At 39.7% G+C, this 18,344-nt stretch overlaps 1 protein-coding gene across 1 annotated transcript; it reads left to right on the forward strand.

The window, feature by feature from the left end:
• Window positions 1-1,411: 1,411 nt before the first annotated feature.
• LOC104687868 (protein-glutamine gamma-glutamyltransferase E) lies at window positions 1,412-18,194 on the forward strand. The gene is made up of 13 exons (XM_019284272.3): window positions 1,412-1,518; window positions 8,906-9,073; window positions 9,382-9,615; window positions 10,158-10,276; window positions 10,766-10,894; window positions 11,819-11,996; window positions 12,155-12,290; window positions 13,202-13,305; window positions 13,772-14,017; window positions 14,957-15,262; window positions 15,920-16,077; window positions 16,285-16,418; window positions 17,808-18,194. The coding sequence occupies exons 1-13, from the start codon at window positions 1,512-1,514 to the stop codon at window positions 17,953-17,955; spliced, it is 2,067 nt and encodes a 688-aa protein (XP_019139817.1). The 5' UTR covers window positions 1,412-1,511; the 3' UTR covers window positions 17,956-18,194.
• Window positions 18,195-18,344: the final 150 nt, after the last annotated feature.

The following is an 18,344-nucleotide window of genomic DNA, read 5'->3' on the forward strand; positions in this document are numbered from 1 at the left end:
CTTCCAGTTTGATGGTGATCCATTGAAGCAATGCAACATTTGTTTTTTTAACAACAAGTTATGCAGTTAACTAATAGAAATCTTGTGTAATCAGTGTTTCCAAAGTGTACTTTTGAAAATACCCTGTGGGATCTTGCTGCAAATCCAAGTCAGCATGTGGTGATAGATGACACTTCTTTCTTCTCCTCTGATGGGCTCAGCTGACTTCTTGGCACATCTAAGCTGGCTGTTATTCATCTAGATGCTAAGAAATTTATGTCTTTCAGTGTTCTCCAGGAATTTGCATCACACTAGTTGATGTCAACTGTAATTTCTCAGCTCTTTTTCATGCCTCTTGCCCCATTTTATACAGATACTGTGCTTGCCCCTTTCTGATCTTATGAAATTTCCACCCTTCAAGTTCTTCAAGGTAAGCACTGACATTCCTGAGATTGCTTCAGTCTCTTCTCGTCATTGTAGATAAGCGAGATGAAGTAATAATGAAGAGGCAAAATACCTTGTTCAAGTCTGTATAAGTGTAAGGAAACAGAAGTTCCTGTATGTGTAGGGCAGAAGAGAGAGAGATCTGTGATCAGTTTGCTAGCACTGATATGGAAAATGAAGGATTAGCCTGAAAAAAAGAAATATTATGAGGTCATTCTGACAAATTCATTTTCTTCGTACCTTTAGGATTTCCTGTATGTGCTGATGAAGATATTTTAACATTTATTATTCTCTCTTTATAGTCAGAAAGTAGATGAGTAACCACCATTGAAACACAAATTATAGTCATAATTTGTACTTGCTCCAAAATGAGCATTTTATTTTACGGGGATGAAGTTTCTCTCTGTGCAGGGAGAGTTACCGCTCAAGATCCACTCATCAAAGCTATTCAATGCTCCGTGGTTTGTCAAGTTACTACTAGCTTACAATACAGCATTCATACCATTAGTATAATTCACAGAGACTCTAAGGAGGGGCTGACACAAAAGCATTACTGTGGTGATCCCCAAAAAAGGACGGATGAGGCAAATGAAAAGTTCTGAGGTTTTTTTTCCAGACTTATGAGTACACTCATAGGGAGGGGATTTGATTATGAATGTGTACTTTTATTGCATGAATAGTCAACTTTGGATCATACTGGGAAGAGATATTAATTTATACTGACTCAAAAAACATCCCTAGCTGAGTGATGCATCATTGCATGTGAAATTCTGGATTCCAGGTATGCAATTAAATGCTCTGCTTTTCTAAGCATCTCATCAGCCTTCTGGATAAATGGCCTGAATTGCACAAGTCCAGTGTCTTAAAGCCCATGAGCTAATATAGGGTTACTAGGAAGTTTACATGACCACTGGTATGACTTACCTGCCTCACTCACCTAATGTGAATTATAATTGGTTTGGACATAAGGAGAGGCCTAAAGTTTTCCCTATAAATGCTGCAACACAGCCAGAGCTTGAAGTCTTATCATATAGGTCTACAGTTGCTCACAGCAATACAAAGTCCAAGGCACAGAGGAGCAAAGGAGCATGGCTGGTAAGTGGAAAAAAAAAAAAAGTCTCTTTGTTCATATGGAATGGGAAAGTGAATAATGTACCATGTGTTAGCTTTCTCTGCAGGGTTGTTTTCTAAAGGGTTCTGATTGTTGAAGTACAAAACATTTTGAGAATTATGCATATGTTGTTTCAGTGTTCTTCTTTCCTGAATTTTATAAAAGACAAGCAAACAAGCAAAAGAAGATAATCCATCCATTGCTATATTATAGTTAAATATTAAAAATATTGTAAAATTGCAAATAGAGCAGAAGTTGTGGCAAACTGCAAGCTTTATTTTAGCATGAAATTTAATGAATCAAAGAGTAGGTCAGGTATGAATGAATCTTGTGTTAAGAGCAATACTTATGTGAAGGATACACTACAGACTGAATTTCTTCCTGCAGATCCAGAGTCAGTCGTGCCATTTTAACTATTTTTTAAAATTTGTGTGAAAGGCAAAGGCACTTTAAAACACAAACAAAGCAAACAGAAGTCCAGCAGTGAAGTCTTAGGAGAAAGGATATTAAATTAATACCTTTTAGTAAGATTGGCCACGTACTCACTTAGGCCTGACTTGCTGGCACTTGTATAAAAATGTATGGAATCATAGAATAGTGTGAGTTGGAAGGGATATTTAAAGGCCTTTAAATGCTCCAGCTCCCCTGCAATGAGCAGGGACATCTGCAACTAGATCAGGTTGCTCAGGGCCCCATCCACTCTGACCTTGCATTTTTCCAGGAATGGGGCATCTACCACCTCCTTGGGCAACCTGTGCTGCCCTCTGTGTTAAAAACTTCTTTCTTGTATCTCATCTAAATTGAGTCCTTCAGTTTAAAACTATTACCCCATGTCCTATTGCAACAAGCCCTGCTAAAAGTTTGTTCCCAACTTTCTTAATAGGTCCTCTTCATAAATGCATAAAATGAGTCCTGACTTTAAGATGATGCTACTTTATCTATGCTAGGAAGAGCACATGCTGTGCTAGCTTTATGTGACTTAGGCTTTTCAAGCTAAGGAAAATAATAAAAAGGAACCATCCACAGATCAGGGGCTCAAGTGCAGAACTGACATGCATTGTTTTCCCCTCATGCAGTTTAAGGGAGGCACAGTTACCCCATTCTCACAGTTCTAGGAGAAGTGATTGCACAAACTCTTAGAACACAAGTGTTTATCCATGTATCTATTATCTGAAATAATTCCTGTTATTGTCTTGACATTGTGCCAGCATCCCTCACAGCATCTGCTGTTTGTCTGGCCTGGTAGTGGTTAGTTAATGACTATCTGAGTGCAGCTGCTAAGTGTGATACCATCTATATGTTTACTTGTTTAAGAGCAAAACTGAGGCTAGGAGGGAATTGGGTCCATACAATCAGCACAGGGCTATAGATTTTTTCATAAATCTCCTCCTCTAAGCAGAGCTTAAATAAATAGCAAAACACAATTTGATAGGCAAAGCTGAAATATTAGACTGAGTAGAAAAATCCTTCTTTTTAACAAAAGAACTATACAGTAAGGTGGACAGTTAAAACCTTCATCTACAGCAATGGGGGAAAAAACCCACAAACCAATTGTTTCTGCATTGTAACACTTCCTTTTAAGCAATGATTTGCCAATAACTTGGAACATTTTAGCAGGGCTCTCTCTCAAAGCTTCCTCTTGAAATTTCAGACAGCAGTCTATCCTTCTCAACGACAATTTTCTTATTGCATGAAATGCAAGAAGCATTTAATACAGCATTTAACAAACAAACTGGTATTTCCTGATCACGATCAGCACTTGCTTGTGAAATACCCAGCATCCAAGAAATACCCAAGCCCCCGCTCAGCTGGAGATGTCAGAACTGCAAGCAGATGCTCCTCATGGTACCATGCACAATTTTTTATATAAAAAACTGTGAGGGCTTGCTGAAAACTGTGCAGTGTGTGTGCACAGAGCTGTTTTCACTCCTTCTCTTCCTCTGTCCCTACTCCTCCCATCCCCTGACACACATCCTGCAGACAGACACACCTTTTTTCCCAGAAAATCTTTATGCATTTGTGGGCCAGTCTCTAATGGACCTGCTTTAACAGAATCCAGAAGGTTTTGCATAAAGAAAAGGGAAAAGCACCTAAAAGGTTCCTCTGAGTTTGCCTGATTTTTAAAAGGGTTTTGATAGTCTGCAGCACCACTATTGCTACTAAAAATTTAACAATTTGTTTCATAGTCTCACACTGAAAATAATTATCTCAGCTTCTTTCTGTCACTTTTAAGCTTCAGTGTCATTACAATTAAGGCGTGAGTTACACCTGCAAGCATCTTGTTTGTGCATTAGCATTGGGAGCGTCTGCCCGCAGAATGGGACAACATGCTGGATTCTCAAAGAGAGGAGCAGAGCAGGGCCGTGATGGGAGCCTGCACAGGGATATTCTTGCATGATGAGTATGCAGCAATAACTGGAAGTTAAAACTTCCAAATAATGTCTTTACTCCATTCCAGTGGAAGATGGGAGAGGTAGGGAAATACATTTCAGTATCATAGGCTATAAATAATAGGTGCTGTGTGACTATGTGGGAGCTGTCAGGAGAGTCCAGCATAGGTTCATCCCAGTCTCTGCACTGCCAGTTTGGCTTATTCCTCTGTCCTGGTCCCATGGTAGTTTTTGAAGGTCAGATATTAGTGCATGTCACTAGTATGTCACTGTCAGCCTCCCTTCTGAAGAAGCCATCTCATCTAGAACGAGCCAAGATCTCAAGAGAAGATCTGAGCCCAGCTAACAGGGTACCCTTCTTACACAGACAATATGGAAGATGATTGTGCCAAGTTCTGCTGTCTTCAAAGGAAGGTTATTGTCAAACTTCAGGAAGAGTTAGGAACTTCAGGAAGGCTTCAGGCTGCAGCAGGCTGCAAGCTTCCATTCCAAATGTCCCTACTGTTTAAGCCATGTGCGTGGAAGAAGAAGACAGAAAATAAGAAGTATGTCTTGGACAATATGTAAGGCTCAGAAGAGATCTTGGCCAAATATTTTTCCGTATGGACCTGATCATTTTACATCAGGTGGTTCTAATCTTGAAAAGTACTAATGTGGGTCAGTCCACACCACTGTTCCAGGGACCCAGGTCTCTCCCTAGTTGGGTCATAAATAAAGCAAAGCTGTAGAAAACCCCTTGAATTCCTGTATCTAGGATAGCAGGAGTGGGGGCTGCTGGTGGAATTTCTTGCTTAATTATTCAAAAACGGGATGTGATAAGAGATAGAATAGCCCAAACTTCTCAGGATACTGAATCACAGAATCAGAATAATTTAGGTTGAGAAAGACCTGTAAGATCATCAAGTCCACTGAGGCGGTCCCAATGAGTCATGGCCATGTGGTTGCAGCATGATGCTTTAGGGATATGTTAAAAAAGAGCTGTGCTCAGAAAGAACATAGGAGCAGATAGACTATTGCAGGTAATAATTTCCCATCCTGAACAAAAGCACAATTAATAATAGGTGACATTTCATAAAATTCAAGTATCACTGAGGATTCATACAGACTTGGTGTGAAAGAAAACATTAGAAAGAAGGAGAGAAAGGAGTATACTGAGGGGAATTTGACTGTTACCAAATATATCCTTCACTGTTCAGTGCTGAAACTCTTAGTCCTAGATATTAATTTCTTTAACAGTTACTGAGGTGAGGGGAAAAAATCTGGGTATTACTGGAAAAGGATGTTATGAATTATATGACTGGACCAGTCTGCAAAAGATGATTCTGATATACCTTCTTCTGGGTACATGAAACAATATAGTAAGGTGGCTTGTAGCTTCGATTTTCTGAGGTCCAAAGGAGTCTTCTCTTGCTATCCATGGAATTTCAAGCACCTGCCTGTACAGTTCCTACATTTACAGCCACCACTCAAGCTCTGCAAACACTACTTGGCCAGGAAGCTGCCTGGGTCAGATGCATTGTGCTTGACTGACTGTGTGTTCTGACTAGTGTTAGTATTTCTCATTAATTTAACCCTCATTCTCAACCTTTGCCCATAATCTTTAATCCAAAGGTCCAGTGTGTATCATTCATCTGTTTTACAAACAAAGCACACCAGAGGCCCGCAAGGCAACTTAGGCTGAGCTGGGAATAAACACCAGGAGCTGACACAACAGCCACAACTTGTTCTTCCTGACATACTGTCTGCCAGCATAAATGAACTGTTGTTCTTTTTCTTTCAACACTAACTTCCTATCAAAGCAACTAACCTTCCTATCAAAGAAAAACGGTTTGCTGTGTACCCAAGGATAGCCTGAAATATTAAATTTATTCTGAAAATTGTTTGTGTGACATTTAACAGTATTTAAAAGTATGAATAGGAAAGTATGTCTTAACATCAAAAATTCTAACCAAATTCTAGACATTTTAAATTTAAGAACTAGTCTTATCACAATTGGGCTTTGCAAGTGATAAACCATGGTCCCTCTTAAGATTAAATACAATTAATGAACAGAGATTCAAAGCAGAGGTCTGAATCATAGCCAGGTAAAAACTGTTTCTTGTAACAACACCTTTTTATAAGAAACAGGAATGAAACACGTCTGTATATGAAATGGGTTGAGCAAGGTTCAATTCTAGACTTTCTAAATGTGATCCAAACCTGATAACAGAACAATTTGGGCTACTGAAGGCTGAGCCCAGCCAACTAAAATGATGGAATTTGGGAACGTGTACAGCTATGCCCAGTCCAGCATGATGGTATCCCTGAGAGGTATCTGTAAGATGTGTGTTGAGTTTATCAAATTTTACAGGTAGTTCCATAAAAGTATCAAAATTAGTCTCTTTCTTAATAGAAAGGGGACCCACCTGCAAAGCATAAAAAAAATTCACTCTCCTTGAAATTAAGTGGAGGATTTTTGTGCATAAATTTGCATTGCCAATAGCATGGTCAGAGATGTCTTATGAAAAAATAGTAGTGCACCAGCTGAAAACAATGATAGATATTATATCACAAGTCACAACTGTACTTACCTTTTGTCACTGTAGTGTGTCATGCAAATATGACATGGAGTGCTTGTCTATTGAACAGAGTTAAACAGAAATCATGTGATAAATGAAAAAATGGCTCTTTAAATTTGGCCCTGATTGGACCTGAGGCAGAGACAATAGATTGGTCATTGTTTTGCAATTGCTACAATGCCGGGGGGGGGGGGGGGGGGGGTGGCAAGCAGCTCCGAAACAACAGATTTAGGGAATTAATTTAAAGAAAATGTCCCTGTAAATATTGCTCATGAAGTATTTCAAATTAAAAACAGTGTTTTACAAGAAGGAGTTATGCTCTATCATTATAGTAGCAAGAAAAGCAGCTAAACGCTGAAGTTCTTATAACTTTAAATACATTGAAAAACTCTTAACAAGTGGCCAGACTGTTAGGAATGAATATTGTCCAAGCTTCAGATGTTAAGTTTCAAGGAAACAAGATGAGGATGTGAGGACTGAGAGAAGAAAAAAATGAATAAAAAATAAATCGTCAAGCCCCACCGCTCAGATCAAGGCTGGGGGCAAAGGCAGCCTCTCAAACTCCACCCCCAGAGGAAACATTGCAAACAGATTTTAAGAAGTGAAAGGCATCAGTCATTCCTTGAGCCAGCAGAAGTAGAGGAGGCCATTCAGAGGAAGCTTCAGAAGCTGCCTACAGAGGACGTATTGATCAGATATGGGCCAAGGTGAGCAAGGGGGAAGCCCATCCCGTGATGCTGTTAGTTATTTTCTTACATCCATACATCATGTTCAGCTCTGCAATGGACACTGAGAGATCACTACTTCTCTAAGGAGTTTTGATCCAAGAAAAAAGTAATAGAAAATTCTTCCATCAAGAGTCAGGAGAAGGATTTTCACGGGAATTGCATTTTTTCATTTATTGTGTGCTTGGGAAAAGCAAGCTTATCAGAACAAGGTTTGGCAGCACAGGTATATTAACTGACATAAAAATGTTGTATTTTGCAAATAGGAGGGGAAAGTCTGCAGCTATTTGGAGTTGTCAGAAAAGTGCAAATGATAGACTGACAAATCTGACATGAGAGAAAGAAGGAAAGCAGAATGTATCATTGCAAAGGCTGAGGAAGGCTGCAATGAGCAGAGAAGGCTGAAACCTGAAGTTAAGGCAGAGAGTATACAAAAATTTGGGGGGTTTTTTAGCAGTTGCTTTGTTGCTGTGGTGGGTTTTTGCTCATGTGCTAATATTTATAGATATGCAAACTGACCTTTATTATAAATCATCCCATGTTGATTTTCCAACTCCTGCCTTTTTAAAGGCAAAACTGCCTGAGCCCTCAGCTCGTTCTACAATAGATGTGCTTCACCACTAAGTTGCAGAAGATTTTTTTTTTAATAGTAGATATGTTCCTCAGAAACTCATTCATGCTTCTCGCATCAATACTGTAAAAAACCCATGTTCCTCTCCATTTGGACTGTGACTACATTGCTAAAACTACCAATGTAGTTATTTTAAGGCTTGTCTGAACTTGATAAATTTAAGACCATGCTGTAAAAAAATCTTTACATGAATAAATCTGGTTGAACATAGGATGATTATTTTTTTACTCGATGATGGCACAGGGTAACAATTTTCCACTCCTAAGCACCACACTCTTACTCTTCCCTATTCTCCCTCTTCGCAGGCGGAGAAAAAATCTTTTTCTTCTGTACTTCTGCACTTCATTTAAACCATCAAGCCATCTCTTACTAGAAATCCCTCCATAGGCTCTGACGATGTCAGATCCAAGCCAATCTCAGATGCTTATTCTCTGGCCTTTGATTGAAGCCATAGTTCACATGCAAGAACTTTCTACAGCATATTTTAGTAGTGTCCTCTCTCCAATTCTGCCACCTCTCCCAGCGCCAATGACAGCCCAGTGTCCATCAACATGTTCTTGTTAGGTGCTTCCAACAGTGGCAGCTGTGGGACATAATGGAGCTAGAGATGGCATCATGGCTTAAAATACACAACTGTTTTCCAGCTCAGTCAGGTTTCTTTATTCCTCATTCACAGGCACCAAGGCTGTGCCTCTGTTAGGATGACACCATGTCAGAATGAATGACACCTTGATAGAATTGAGTTCAGCCAGATTTTTATCCAAGTAACTCACAAATATTCAATTCTCTCAGGTTTCTTTTCTCTTAGATGCCTTTCTGATTTTCCTTTAGTACAGGATATACTACTCCTATATTTAATTATGCAGATAATCTCTAACAGCCTATGCAAAATGGAGTCTCTTTAAGAAAAACAAAGCTCACATCTAAATTATTTTTAATTTTGGTGGAAGCCTCACATAGTTACCAGTTACCTGTAGAAAGTAATAAGCAATTCTTCAGAGTGTGTTTGTGCTCCTTCTTCTTTGGATGTACCCTCAAGTTTTCTTGCTCTTCTCATTTTTTTCTAGCTGCAACGCAGCCAAGTACCAACTGGCATCTGAAAGAAAATGCAAGAGAACACCACACAAGTAAATTTTCTAGTGAAGAACTGATTGTGAGGAGAGGACAGGCCTTCAGTATCACCTTCAATGGAACAGAAAAGCCTGAGCAAAATTTAATATTCCTTGCAGAAACAGGTATGGCCCCCAGCTTCTTTCACAGAGAGAGTAATGCTGCCTCAGGATATTCTTTTGGCCTTATATGCACTACAGAGCAGCAAGAGAATACCTCAGAGCCAACATGCTCGCTCACATAGCCATGGAACTGTGTGAGGTGTTTGTTGTATTACTCCTACCTCAGTAAGCAGCCACAGCTTCCTTCAGTTGCCAATATACGGCACAAATTCATCTGAGGGGAGGGCTACATCCCTGCTGAGTTTGTTGATGACTAAATCTCTATTTCAGCAAGGCATGGAAAAAGAAATGTTGTTTGTTTTTCTTAAAAGGTCCAAAACCCTCAAAGGCAACCAAGACCCTGGCCACATTTGGTATCTCCAGCACAGTGAGCAAGGAGGGCTGGAGTGCAGTTCTACAGTCCACCAGTTCCAACTCTGTGAGCGTCTCCATTTCCAGCCCGCATAATGCTGTCATTGGACGTTACAAGCTGAGTGTTCAACTTGGCAGCTCCTCTCCAGCAAGTCTTGGCACTTTTGTTCTGCTTTTTAACCCTTGGTCTTCAGGTATGAACATGTCGAAATTCCTCTAAAGACCAAAGTTGCTTTTAGCTTCATTAACATTTGCAGCTTCTCCATTTGATCTATACTTTAATATAGCAGCTGAACATTGACAACATAATGTATCAGTGACCAAAAAAAAATGTGTCTAACAGTTTCTTAGGACCTTCTGGTATGAAAAATCAGCTCTGTAGCATATACATACTGAAGAGCTCACTGTCCTAAAAGATAAAGTTCTGCTTTTGACAGAGCTTGCCTCCTGCTGCACAAGTTTAGAAGAGTGTGTCTGGCCTCTACAGAACCAAAAAAAGAGTCATATTTACCATTTTCTCACAGATTTGGCAGTGTCATACCTCCCTCTTCACTCAGACACCTCCCACCCCTTTCTCTAATTGTAGAAGATCCCGAGTTGCATGATCTGTTTATAGCAGCAAGAACAGCAAAGGGTGGCTATCTATTAGCACTCTTATAGACAGAGAGCAAGACTCCTGAGGTTTTGTTTTATTTTGCCTGCCATATTTGTACATCTCTCTGTTTTGGTTTTTCAGGTGATGATGTGTTCATGCCTAACAAGGCTGAGTGCGAGGAATATGTGCTAGAAGAGTTTGGCATAATTTTTGCAGGCAATAAAAATCGTATCAGCAGCTTTGGATGGAACTTTGGCCAGGTAAATGTTTTTGCATGAACTGGGTCACCAGATATTGTTTTTGCATGAACTGGGTCATCTGCTTTTTCCAGTTCGTTGCATATCTATGAAGTGCAGGACTCTGGTGTTGAAATCAGCACTTGTCCCAAGCCCTGTTTCAGTGATCAATACGAGAATTTGTAATTTACTAGTCCCTGTTCTACATTGGAAGTGCAGCCAGCAGACACCTTTATGTCTTTACTAAGACTAAGTAGCCTTAGAGTAGTAAAGTACTGCAGCAATGCTTGAGAGGCTTCGAGTCCACAGATTACAAGCTTTGAAAAGCTCTGTGACTTCTGATCTTCAGAGTTTGTTGTGGCCACATTTTTATATGGTAATGCCTGGCTGAGCTCTGCAGCACTTCATTTGGTGATTAACAAAAAACATTCAATCCTTATATGGCTCTCTGCATCCTGATTTTTTGTAGACTAATCTGTGTTTCCACAACACTGATTTATTTCTGTACCATAGTTTCAAGGAGATATCCTCAATATTTGCCTCTCCATAATGGATCGAAGTTTATACTACCGTCAGGATCCTGTCACTGATGTATCTCACCGACATGACCCCAGGTATCTGGGCCGTGTTCTCAGTGCAATGGTAAGCAACATGTTCAAAAAGTCCAAACTACTAAGTGTCCTTTAAAAGTAGTCAATGAAAGTAAATATGAAGACATTTCTTAGAGAATTTTAGGCCTCTGTATGCACCAGATATTATGGGTGGTGAAGTATGGGCCAGAGAAACCCCTACATGGTCATCTGATCTGAGCCTCCTAGATTTATCTCCTCTGGGGTAGTTCTGATACTTATCACTTTGATATCCAGGAGTCGAACTGAAAATATAAGACATGGGGTGGTTGAGGGACCAGTTCCTTGGAGGTCTTTAGTCCAGCCAGCCATTTGAAGTGGAAGTACAGTGGTACTTCTGTACTACTACTGTAGATCAGCTCAGCCATGGATTTGCCACCTCTATGGGTGAGCAGTCCAGAGCTGCACTACCCTCCTAATGAGGAATTTGTCTCTTATGTCAAATATGATTTTCCCAAGCTGCAGCTTTCTGCTGTTGCCTCTTGGTATATAAAAGAGAAAGGTTTGTTAGAACACACATTCAAATGGTTTTAAGCTGGTTTTACATTCCCCCCACCCTCCTTAACCAGACAGAACTAGGCCACTGCACTCAACTTCTCCCTGTAGATTGTGTGCTCCAGGACCCCTGACCATTTGGGTAGCCCTCCCTCCTGAGTCCTCTTCAGTGTCTCAACATCCCCTTGAACTGAGAGACCCCAAACTAGAGACAGGACTCCTGGCACAGCCTTGCTAGGGATAATTAAAGGGGGTTAACAACCTCCCTCAACCTCCTGGTCACACTTTTCCCAGTGCTGTCTACTGTGAGCTTTCCCTTTTTGAGGAGGGAGCACTGTTGGCTCAAATTCAATATGGCATTTTCTGTAACTCCCAGGCCCCTTTCAGACAGGTAGTAAACTCTTAATTTACCTCATCATAGATTTAGTGAATATCTTTTCAGGTCAACGCCAATGATGACCTAGGGGTGGTGCTAGGAAACTGGAGTGGAAAATATGAGGGTGGTAAAAATCCCAGCAGTTGGACAGGAAGTGGTGAAATCCTGCAAAGCTGGAAGAAATCAGGATTCAAACCTGTTAAATATGGACAATGTTGGGTTTTTGCAGCAGTATTGACTACAGGTATGTTTTATGTCACACACATGACTGACATTGCACAGATTCTGTTAAATGAAGCACTAATAATACTTCCTATATGGAAGTCTCTGAAGACATTACTATGCTATATGAAACCTGCAGAAATATTGCTTCCTGACTGTGGTTTTCTCTTCACTCTTTAGTGCTTAGATGTCTGGGGATTCCCACTCGTACAATTACAAACTTCAGTTCTGCCCATGATGCAGATGAAAATCTGCGTGTGGATGAATTTTATGATGCAGATGGAAATCATTTGGAGAGGGGAGCTGACAGCATATGGTAAGGCTCAATATTTAATATTAGAGCTTGTCAATGCCTATAGTGTCCTCAGGTGCAGAGCATAGCTTCTAATGGCAAATGCTTTATCTTCTTAAAAATTGCCTTAAAAACTACTACACACACAGAGACGATCAATAAAAAAATACTACAAAATAATAGTACCAGACTTGGTGTTTTCATTCTTTCTCAGTTAAGGAAAGAATTGTGACCCAAATTACAACAGCTAATTGAAGCCAGGGCAGGCAAAGTTACAGATACGACACCACAGATGATTGAAAATTTGCAATATTGCACTGGATGTATCAAACAGTGGGGACTTAACCTAGTTTGAAACTCTTCTTCAAAACCAGTTCACATGAAACTGTAAAAGTTCAACAGAGACAGCTTTCCTGCCTTTTTTTTTTTATTTGCTTTTCTTGTAGTGGTATCATTTGCAGTGAAAATAATTTAACTACTGCTTCTATTAAGCATCAAATGCAGTTCAAACAAGCTTGCATTCAGCAAAGAGCAGTAGTCCCTCATTTTTTGACTGTTTACTCCCCTTCTTGTTCTGGACCCCTTCTAAATATAAGTGACATGTATAACTGTAGCATTGTGCCAGAAAGAAACCAGCTATAACTAAGGAAGTGCATGGGCCCATAGCTTTTGGAGAAGAATAGCCTCTCAAGGCATTTTGTATAATTTCACAAATTTGTTTTCTGCCCTTGAGCATTTATATTTATTCCACAATGCAATTTTCAGCACCTTTCTAGTTAATGTAGTCAGGGTCAGGGTAGAAGTGGTGAGTCTCAGATAAGAACCTGTGCAAATGAAGGCATTTGATCCATTTAACTAAAATGGCTGATTAAAGGATGTGGACAGGAACTCATGAATACATACTAGTGGCTTACTTTGTTCATTCTTGCACACAGGAATTTCCACGTCTGGAATGAAAGCTGGTTTACACGCAACGACTTGGGCCCCTCATACAGTGGATGGCAAGTTCTGGATGCAACTCCCCAAGAACAAAGTGGAGGTATTCAAATTTTATTTCAGGAATAATGTTGAAAAATTATAAAGTCAGTCACTTTTAGAGAGAAGGGGAAAAAAAGTAAAATCATTGTAAAAGCAATTTGTCAACCTGCTCAGAAATAGCTGCAGAAGAAAATACTTTATCGGTTGCATTAGCTTCAGATCATCTGTGGATGCCAAGAAAGAAGCTAGACTTCCAGGAGCAGTTTTTACAGCAATTCCTGTATTTCCAATGTAGGTATCAAAGGCCATTGAAAATTAAGGGATAATATAAAAAAATCAAGTGTACTCTCAGAGTAAACACAAGATACATTGATGACTGGCCTGGTATGAGGGTTTATGTGGATGAAAGGGCTTGAATGGGACAGCAGCATTGGGTAATTCAGGAGTCAGTGATAAATATCTGTCTAATAATCTGCTTACTGTCAAAGACCTAATTATGCCTAAATTCTTTTTCCTTGATGCTGTAGGAATTTATCAGTGTGGTCCTGCCTCACGGTATGCCATCAAAGAAGGAGAAGTAGATCTGGACTATGACTGCCCATTCGTGTTTGCAGAAGTGAATGCAGACTGTATGTACTGGAATTATGACTCTGCAACTGGAAAGAAAACTTTAATATTCTCTACATCTACAGAAATTGGTGTCTCCATCAGTACAAAGGCAGTTGGTAGAGATGATCGTGTAGATGTCACCAGTGATTATAAATATGAGGAAGGTAAGTAAAACCACTGGTTGTTCTGATCACACAGCTGCTTCATTCCCAAAAGTATATAAACTTGGAGTCTCTTTGTGGGAAATTTTGTGCTTTTATAAAGTAGGAGCAGAATTTATACTTTATTTATTTGATTCATACAGAAGAGGGAAGAAAAGGTACTGAGTGAAAAAAATACTGGCTTGCCTTTTCTAATATGGAGTTGCTTTATGGGACGTAAATAAGGCAAGTCCAAGTATCCCCAAAGAAAGCATTTACTGTTCCATCTGCCTATTGCTGACATGCAATGTCTGCCTCTGCTTAGTGAGAACTAGGCTACAGTTCAGTTATTTGTCTGCAGGATGAAAGGCCTGTTACAGAAACCTAAGCTAAACCAGCACTTAGGCCCAGGAGAAGAAACTCTTTCAAAGGGTCCAAGAGCACAGCACCTTGTCAGTCCTTTGGGTCTGATTGTGCCCATTTGTGTTTCTCTTTTTCCTTTGCTCATGGGCAGCTTCTGCTTTCCCTGTTAAACTGTCATTACCTCAATCCATGAGCCTTCTCCCCTCTTATGGAAATGGGGAATGAGGTGCTGGGTGGATGGTTGGCTGCCAGCCAGAGTCAAATCACCACACAGTGCCATCAGCCTTCCCCAACATTGGGGCCTTCTCTGTACTAGCAAATAAGAATTCACATTTCTAAATGTTACAGCCATAAAAAGGGATAAAAATGGGGAAAGAGAAACTTTAGACTTAAGATTTTATGTTAAAAAAAAAAAGTTATTAGAAGGACAGTGACATTACTGACTGCAGATCCAGAAAATGAGGTATGGCTGTGGAAAACAGAAGGTCTATTTATCTCTAAATACAGACACTACGTCCTTCTAGCTTGTCTCCAGCAGCCAGGTAAAATAAGAGATGCATGTTAACTGTTGAGGATAATTTTCATGGCTCTCCCTGACAGGTTCTGCAAAAGAAAGAGATATTTTTAAAAAAGCCCGTAAGAAGCTAGGACTTGAGGATAAATTTGATCCTACAGCACCGACACAAGAGGAAATTGAACAGAAGCCTGACATCTCAGGGAAATTCAAGGTGGCTGGCTCTTTAGAAGTTGGCAAAGATCTCAACCTACTTCTGGTTCTTGAAAATTTACAATCTGATGCTAAGACTGTAAATGTAAATATGACTGCATGGAGTACTCTGTATACTAGAAGACCAGTTAATGAGATCTGGAAGGACTCCATATCTGTCACTCTGGCTCCAAAGGAAGGTAATTTTTCAAATAACTTTTAATCATAATGGTTTTATCAGTAAATGGGCACTGGAGGCTGGTCAGCTTGGGGGAAAAAGCTCTAACAAACAGCAATCTTAAATCCCTACAAAGAAAAGGCTGAGAAAAATATTACATTGCACATACATTAACAAGGCATGTGTCCCACTATCATGTTCCCAGGTACTTTTCACATTTTGGAAAATGTTACCATTAGGAGCCTGGGATAAGAGATATATCAGCATCTCTAAAGTGAGGTGAAAGATCATTGAATCACAACTGATAGTATCCTGTATTAATCTTAGGCTTCAAGTCATTAGCAAGAAGCAGAAATAATAATTAATTTCTTTAGTATGTAACTTAACTTCTGGAGAGGCACCAGTAAACTCCTTAAACTCCCACTGTTGCATCTTTCAGAGCAATAGGGAGGAAAACAAGCCAGGCAATACAGTAATAGGGAATGGAGAAGGGATAACATTGAAAAAATCACGATCTATCTAAAGCAAACTGATAGACTTGCATGAATTAATTTTGGCAGTGATGGTTGAAGGCCCTCCTAGTCCTAGTGACAGCATAAAAGGAAAATACTAATGTTAAGTATGAAGCTCTGTGGGCTTATAAAAGCATGTACCAATTCCTTTTTTTTTTTCCTTCCAGAAAAACAATTTCCCATTAAGATAAAGTATCCTGAATACCAGCAGCAGTTAACTACAGACAAAACAATCCAGGTCACAGCTTTGTGTCATGTAGAAGATGGGATTCAAGTGCTCGTGCAAAGAAACATCACCCTGGACAATCCTGCCATCGACATACAGGTAAATTTCCTTTGCTGTAACTGCAGTGGCAGAGAAAAGGGAAAGTGAGCTGTTTATGAGCACTTTCTTCCCTGAAAGAAATGTTCTGCTCACATTCTGCCACGGTCCATCACAGCATCTCCTAATACCTCCTCTTCTGATGCCTGAAAAGGCTCAGATAGAAAAGACCACTGAGAACCTGGCCTCACAAGGATTTTCTTTGCACAGGTACTTGGTGAAGCAAAAGTGAATGAAGAGGTGGTTGTGGAAGTGGCATTTACCAATCCTACCAATACAGAGGTGAAGGACTGTGTGCTGCAGGTGGAAGGCAATGACCTGCTCCGAGGAATCCTGGAGTTACGGTAAGTATGAGAAATGTCTGATTTCTGCTGTCAAAGATACATGAGCAAGAATGTGGGCATGGATGAGTTGGAACTGGACTATGGGATGAGACATCATTTTCTTCTTGCTGTAACTTGGGAGGCCACTCAGTGTGTAACATCTCATAACAAAGCACACAGCAATGAACCAGCCCTTCATCTAGGCTGGGCTTTGGCTCCACGGTTTGGGAGGTCAAATAATTGCTGTCATAATTGGACAGAACTTGTTTTCCTGCCTATCTAGCAGGAGCACACAGTTCCAGGAAAAAAAATTCATGCTTACCCAAGCTGTAAATGTTGCTGAGGCTGTCTATTCTGCTATAGGCTAGACAGGTTGCACCTTCTTGTTCTGATCAAAGGCCAACAATAGGATACATGACTATTTCTGTCCATACTTACCCAAATTACAACCTATATTAACAAGGATTTTTTTTTTCACTTTATTAAATGGACTGCAGGTGCCAATCTGGGTGCTCAGCATTCTAAACAAATTATATTTATATCCAACAGGTAGAAATACATGTAAAAAGCAGATACACCAGTCTCAGCTTTGGGAACAAAAATTAGTACTGCTTAGACACAGGTTGCGCTCTCACAGGGTGGGACCTCTGAAAAGCACAAAGCCAAGTCTGCTCCATGCTTAGCATATCAACAAATCCTAACAAAGGCAGTTATTTCTGGAAAATACCTGGGATATGGGAACATGCTCTTTAACTGAATACACAAGCAAACACAAACAAACAAACACAGCAACTTAACATTGCCATTTGCACTTGAGCAATTAGGAATGGTCCATCCCATCATTTATGAGCTCTCCTGAGGGAATTTACCAGCCTCATGTTGTCTATCCCATACAATTTTATCCTCAGGCAAGACAAGACAATATTACAGGGTAAGGGAAAAACATTAACAAGAGTTTCCAAGAATTACAAAATACACTGGTGTAAAACATTTTAACCTCCATTCAAAATTTCCTGCTCTGTAAACACCGAGGTTTTCTTGGTGCTATAATCTGTTCTAATTCAGGCATTGGAATTAACATTCTTCATGCTCTCAGATTATATTTTGCAATGATTGAGTAATGTCTTACACCCTCTGTTCTGCATGAAGTCTTATCTCACATATTATTATGTCCCTCTTTGTGGGCTTATCTGGGTTACTGCATAATGAATTTTTGAGAGCCCTAATGTATGGATTTGAGGCTTTAAATACTTATCAGATAGCCAAGTCATGTGTGGTCTTTTCATGGCCATCTTACTCTGAAGTGATAAGAATTCTTACTCCAGGTGAAAGATGATTAGTGAAGAAACTCAAGCATGATGCATAAGCCTGTTTTCAACTTATATTTTCCCTCTGTTTCCTTTTTTGTAGCATACCACCACTGAAAGCCAGTGAGAAATCCAGTACCAAGTTTAAACTTATCCCTTCTGAGGCGGGTCCCAAACATCTACTTGTTAATTTCTCCTGTGATAAATTTGCAGATATCAAGACCTTTAAGATGGTAAATGTGATTAACTAACATGAAGATATACAAGGAGTGGTCTGTGTGTGTATAAACTGAACAAAATGTGATAAGAAATCTTGTATAGAAAACATTGAGATAATCAGCAAAAGAAATCTTCACTTCCTCTGATAAAGGGTCACCAACATCAAATCATTGCAATTTGACATTGTAATTTTAAATAAACTGAGGAATGGTTGATTCTTCATTTACTGTTTTGAGTGTCCATGTTATTAAAAAGAACATTTTACCTTCTACTTAGAGACTGATTTTTGTGTGGCTTTCTTTGGAATTAAATCCTCCTGGTTCCAGAAGTCTCTGCACAAACATTCATAAACTCATTATTACATATTGAAAGCCTTATCCAGTGGACTTCCAAAGCAGTGTTTCTCCTTACTGGAACTGTG

The sequence above is a fragment of the Corvus cornix genome, chromosome 20 (assembly GCF_000738735.6).
Source record: "Corvus cornix cornix isolate S_Up_H32 chromosome 20, ASM73873v5, whole genome shotgun sequence".
Taxonomy (NCBI): Eukaryota; Metazoa; Chordata; class Aves; order Passeriformes; family Corvidae; genus Corvus; species Corvus cornix.

Excerpts from the sequence above, each read along its gene's own strand:
- LOC104687868 (XM_019284272.3), top strand. Across the intron at positions 11,997-12,154 it reads TGCAGCAGTATTGACTACAG|TGCTTAGATGTCTGGGGATT; the intron begins GTATGTTTTATG and ends TTCACTCTTTAG. Across the intron at positions 15,263-15,919 it reads CACTCTGGCTCCAAAGGAAG|AAAAACAATTTCCCATTAAG; the intron begins GTAATTTTTCAA and ends TTTTCCTTCCAG.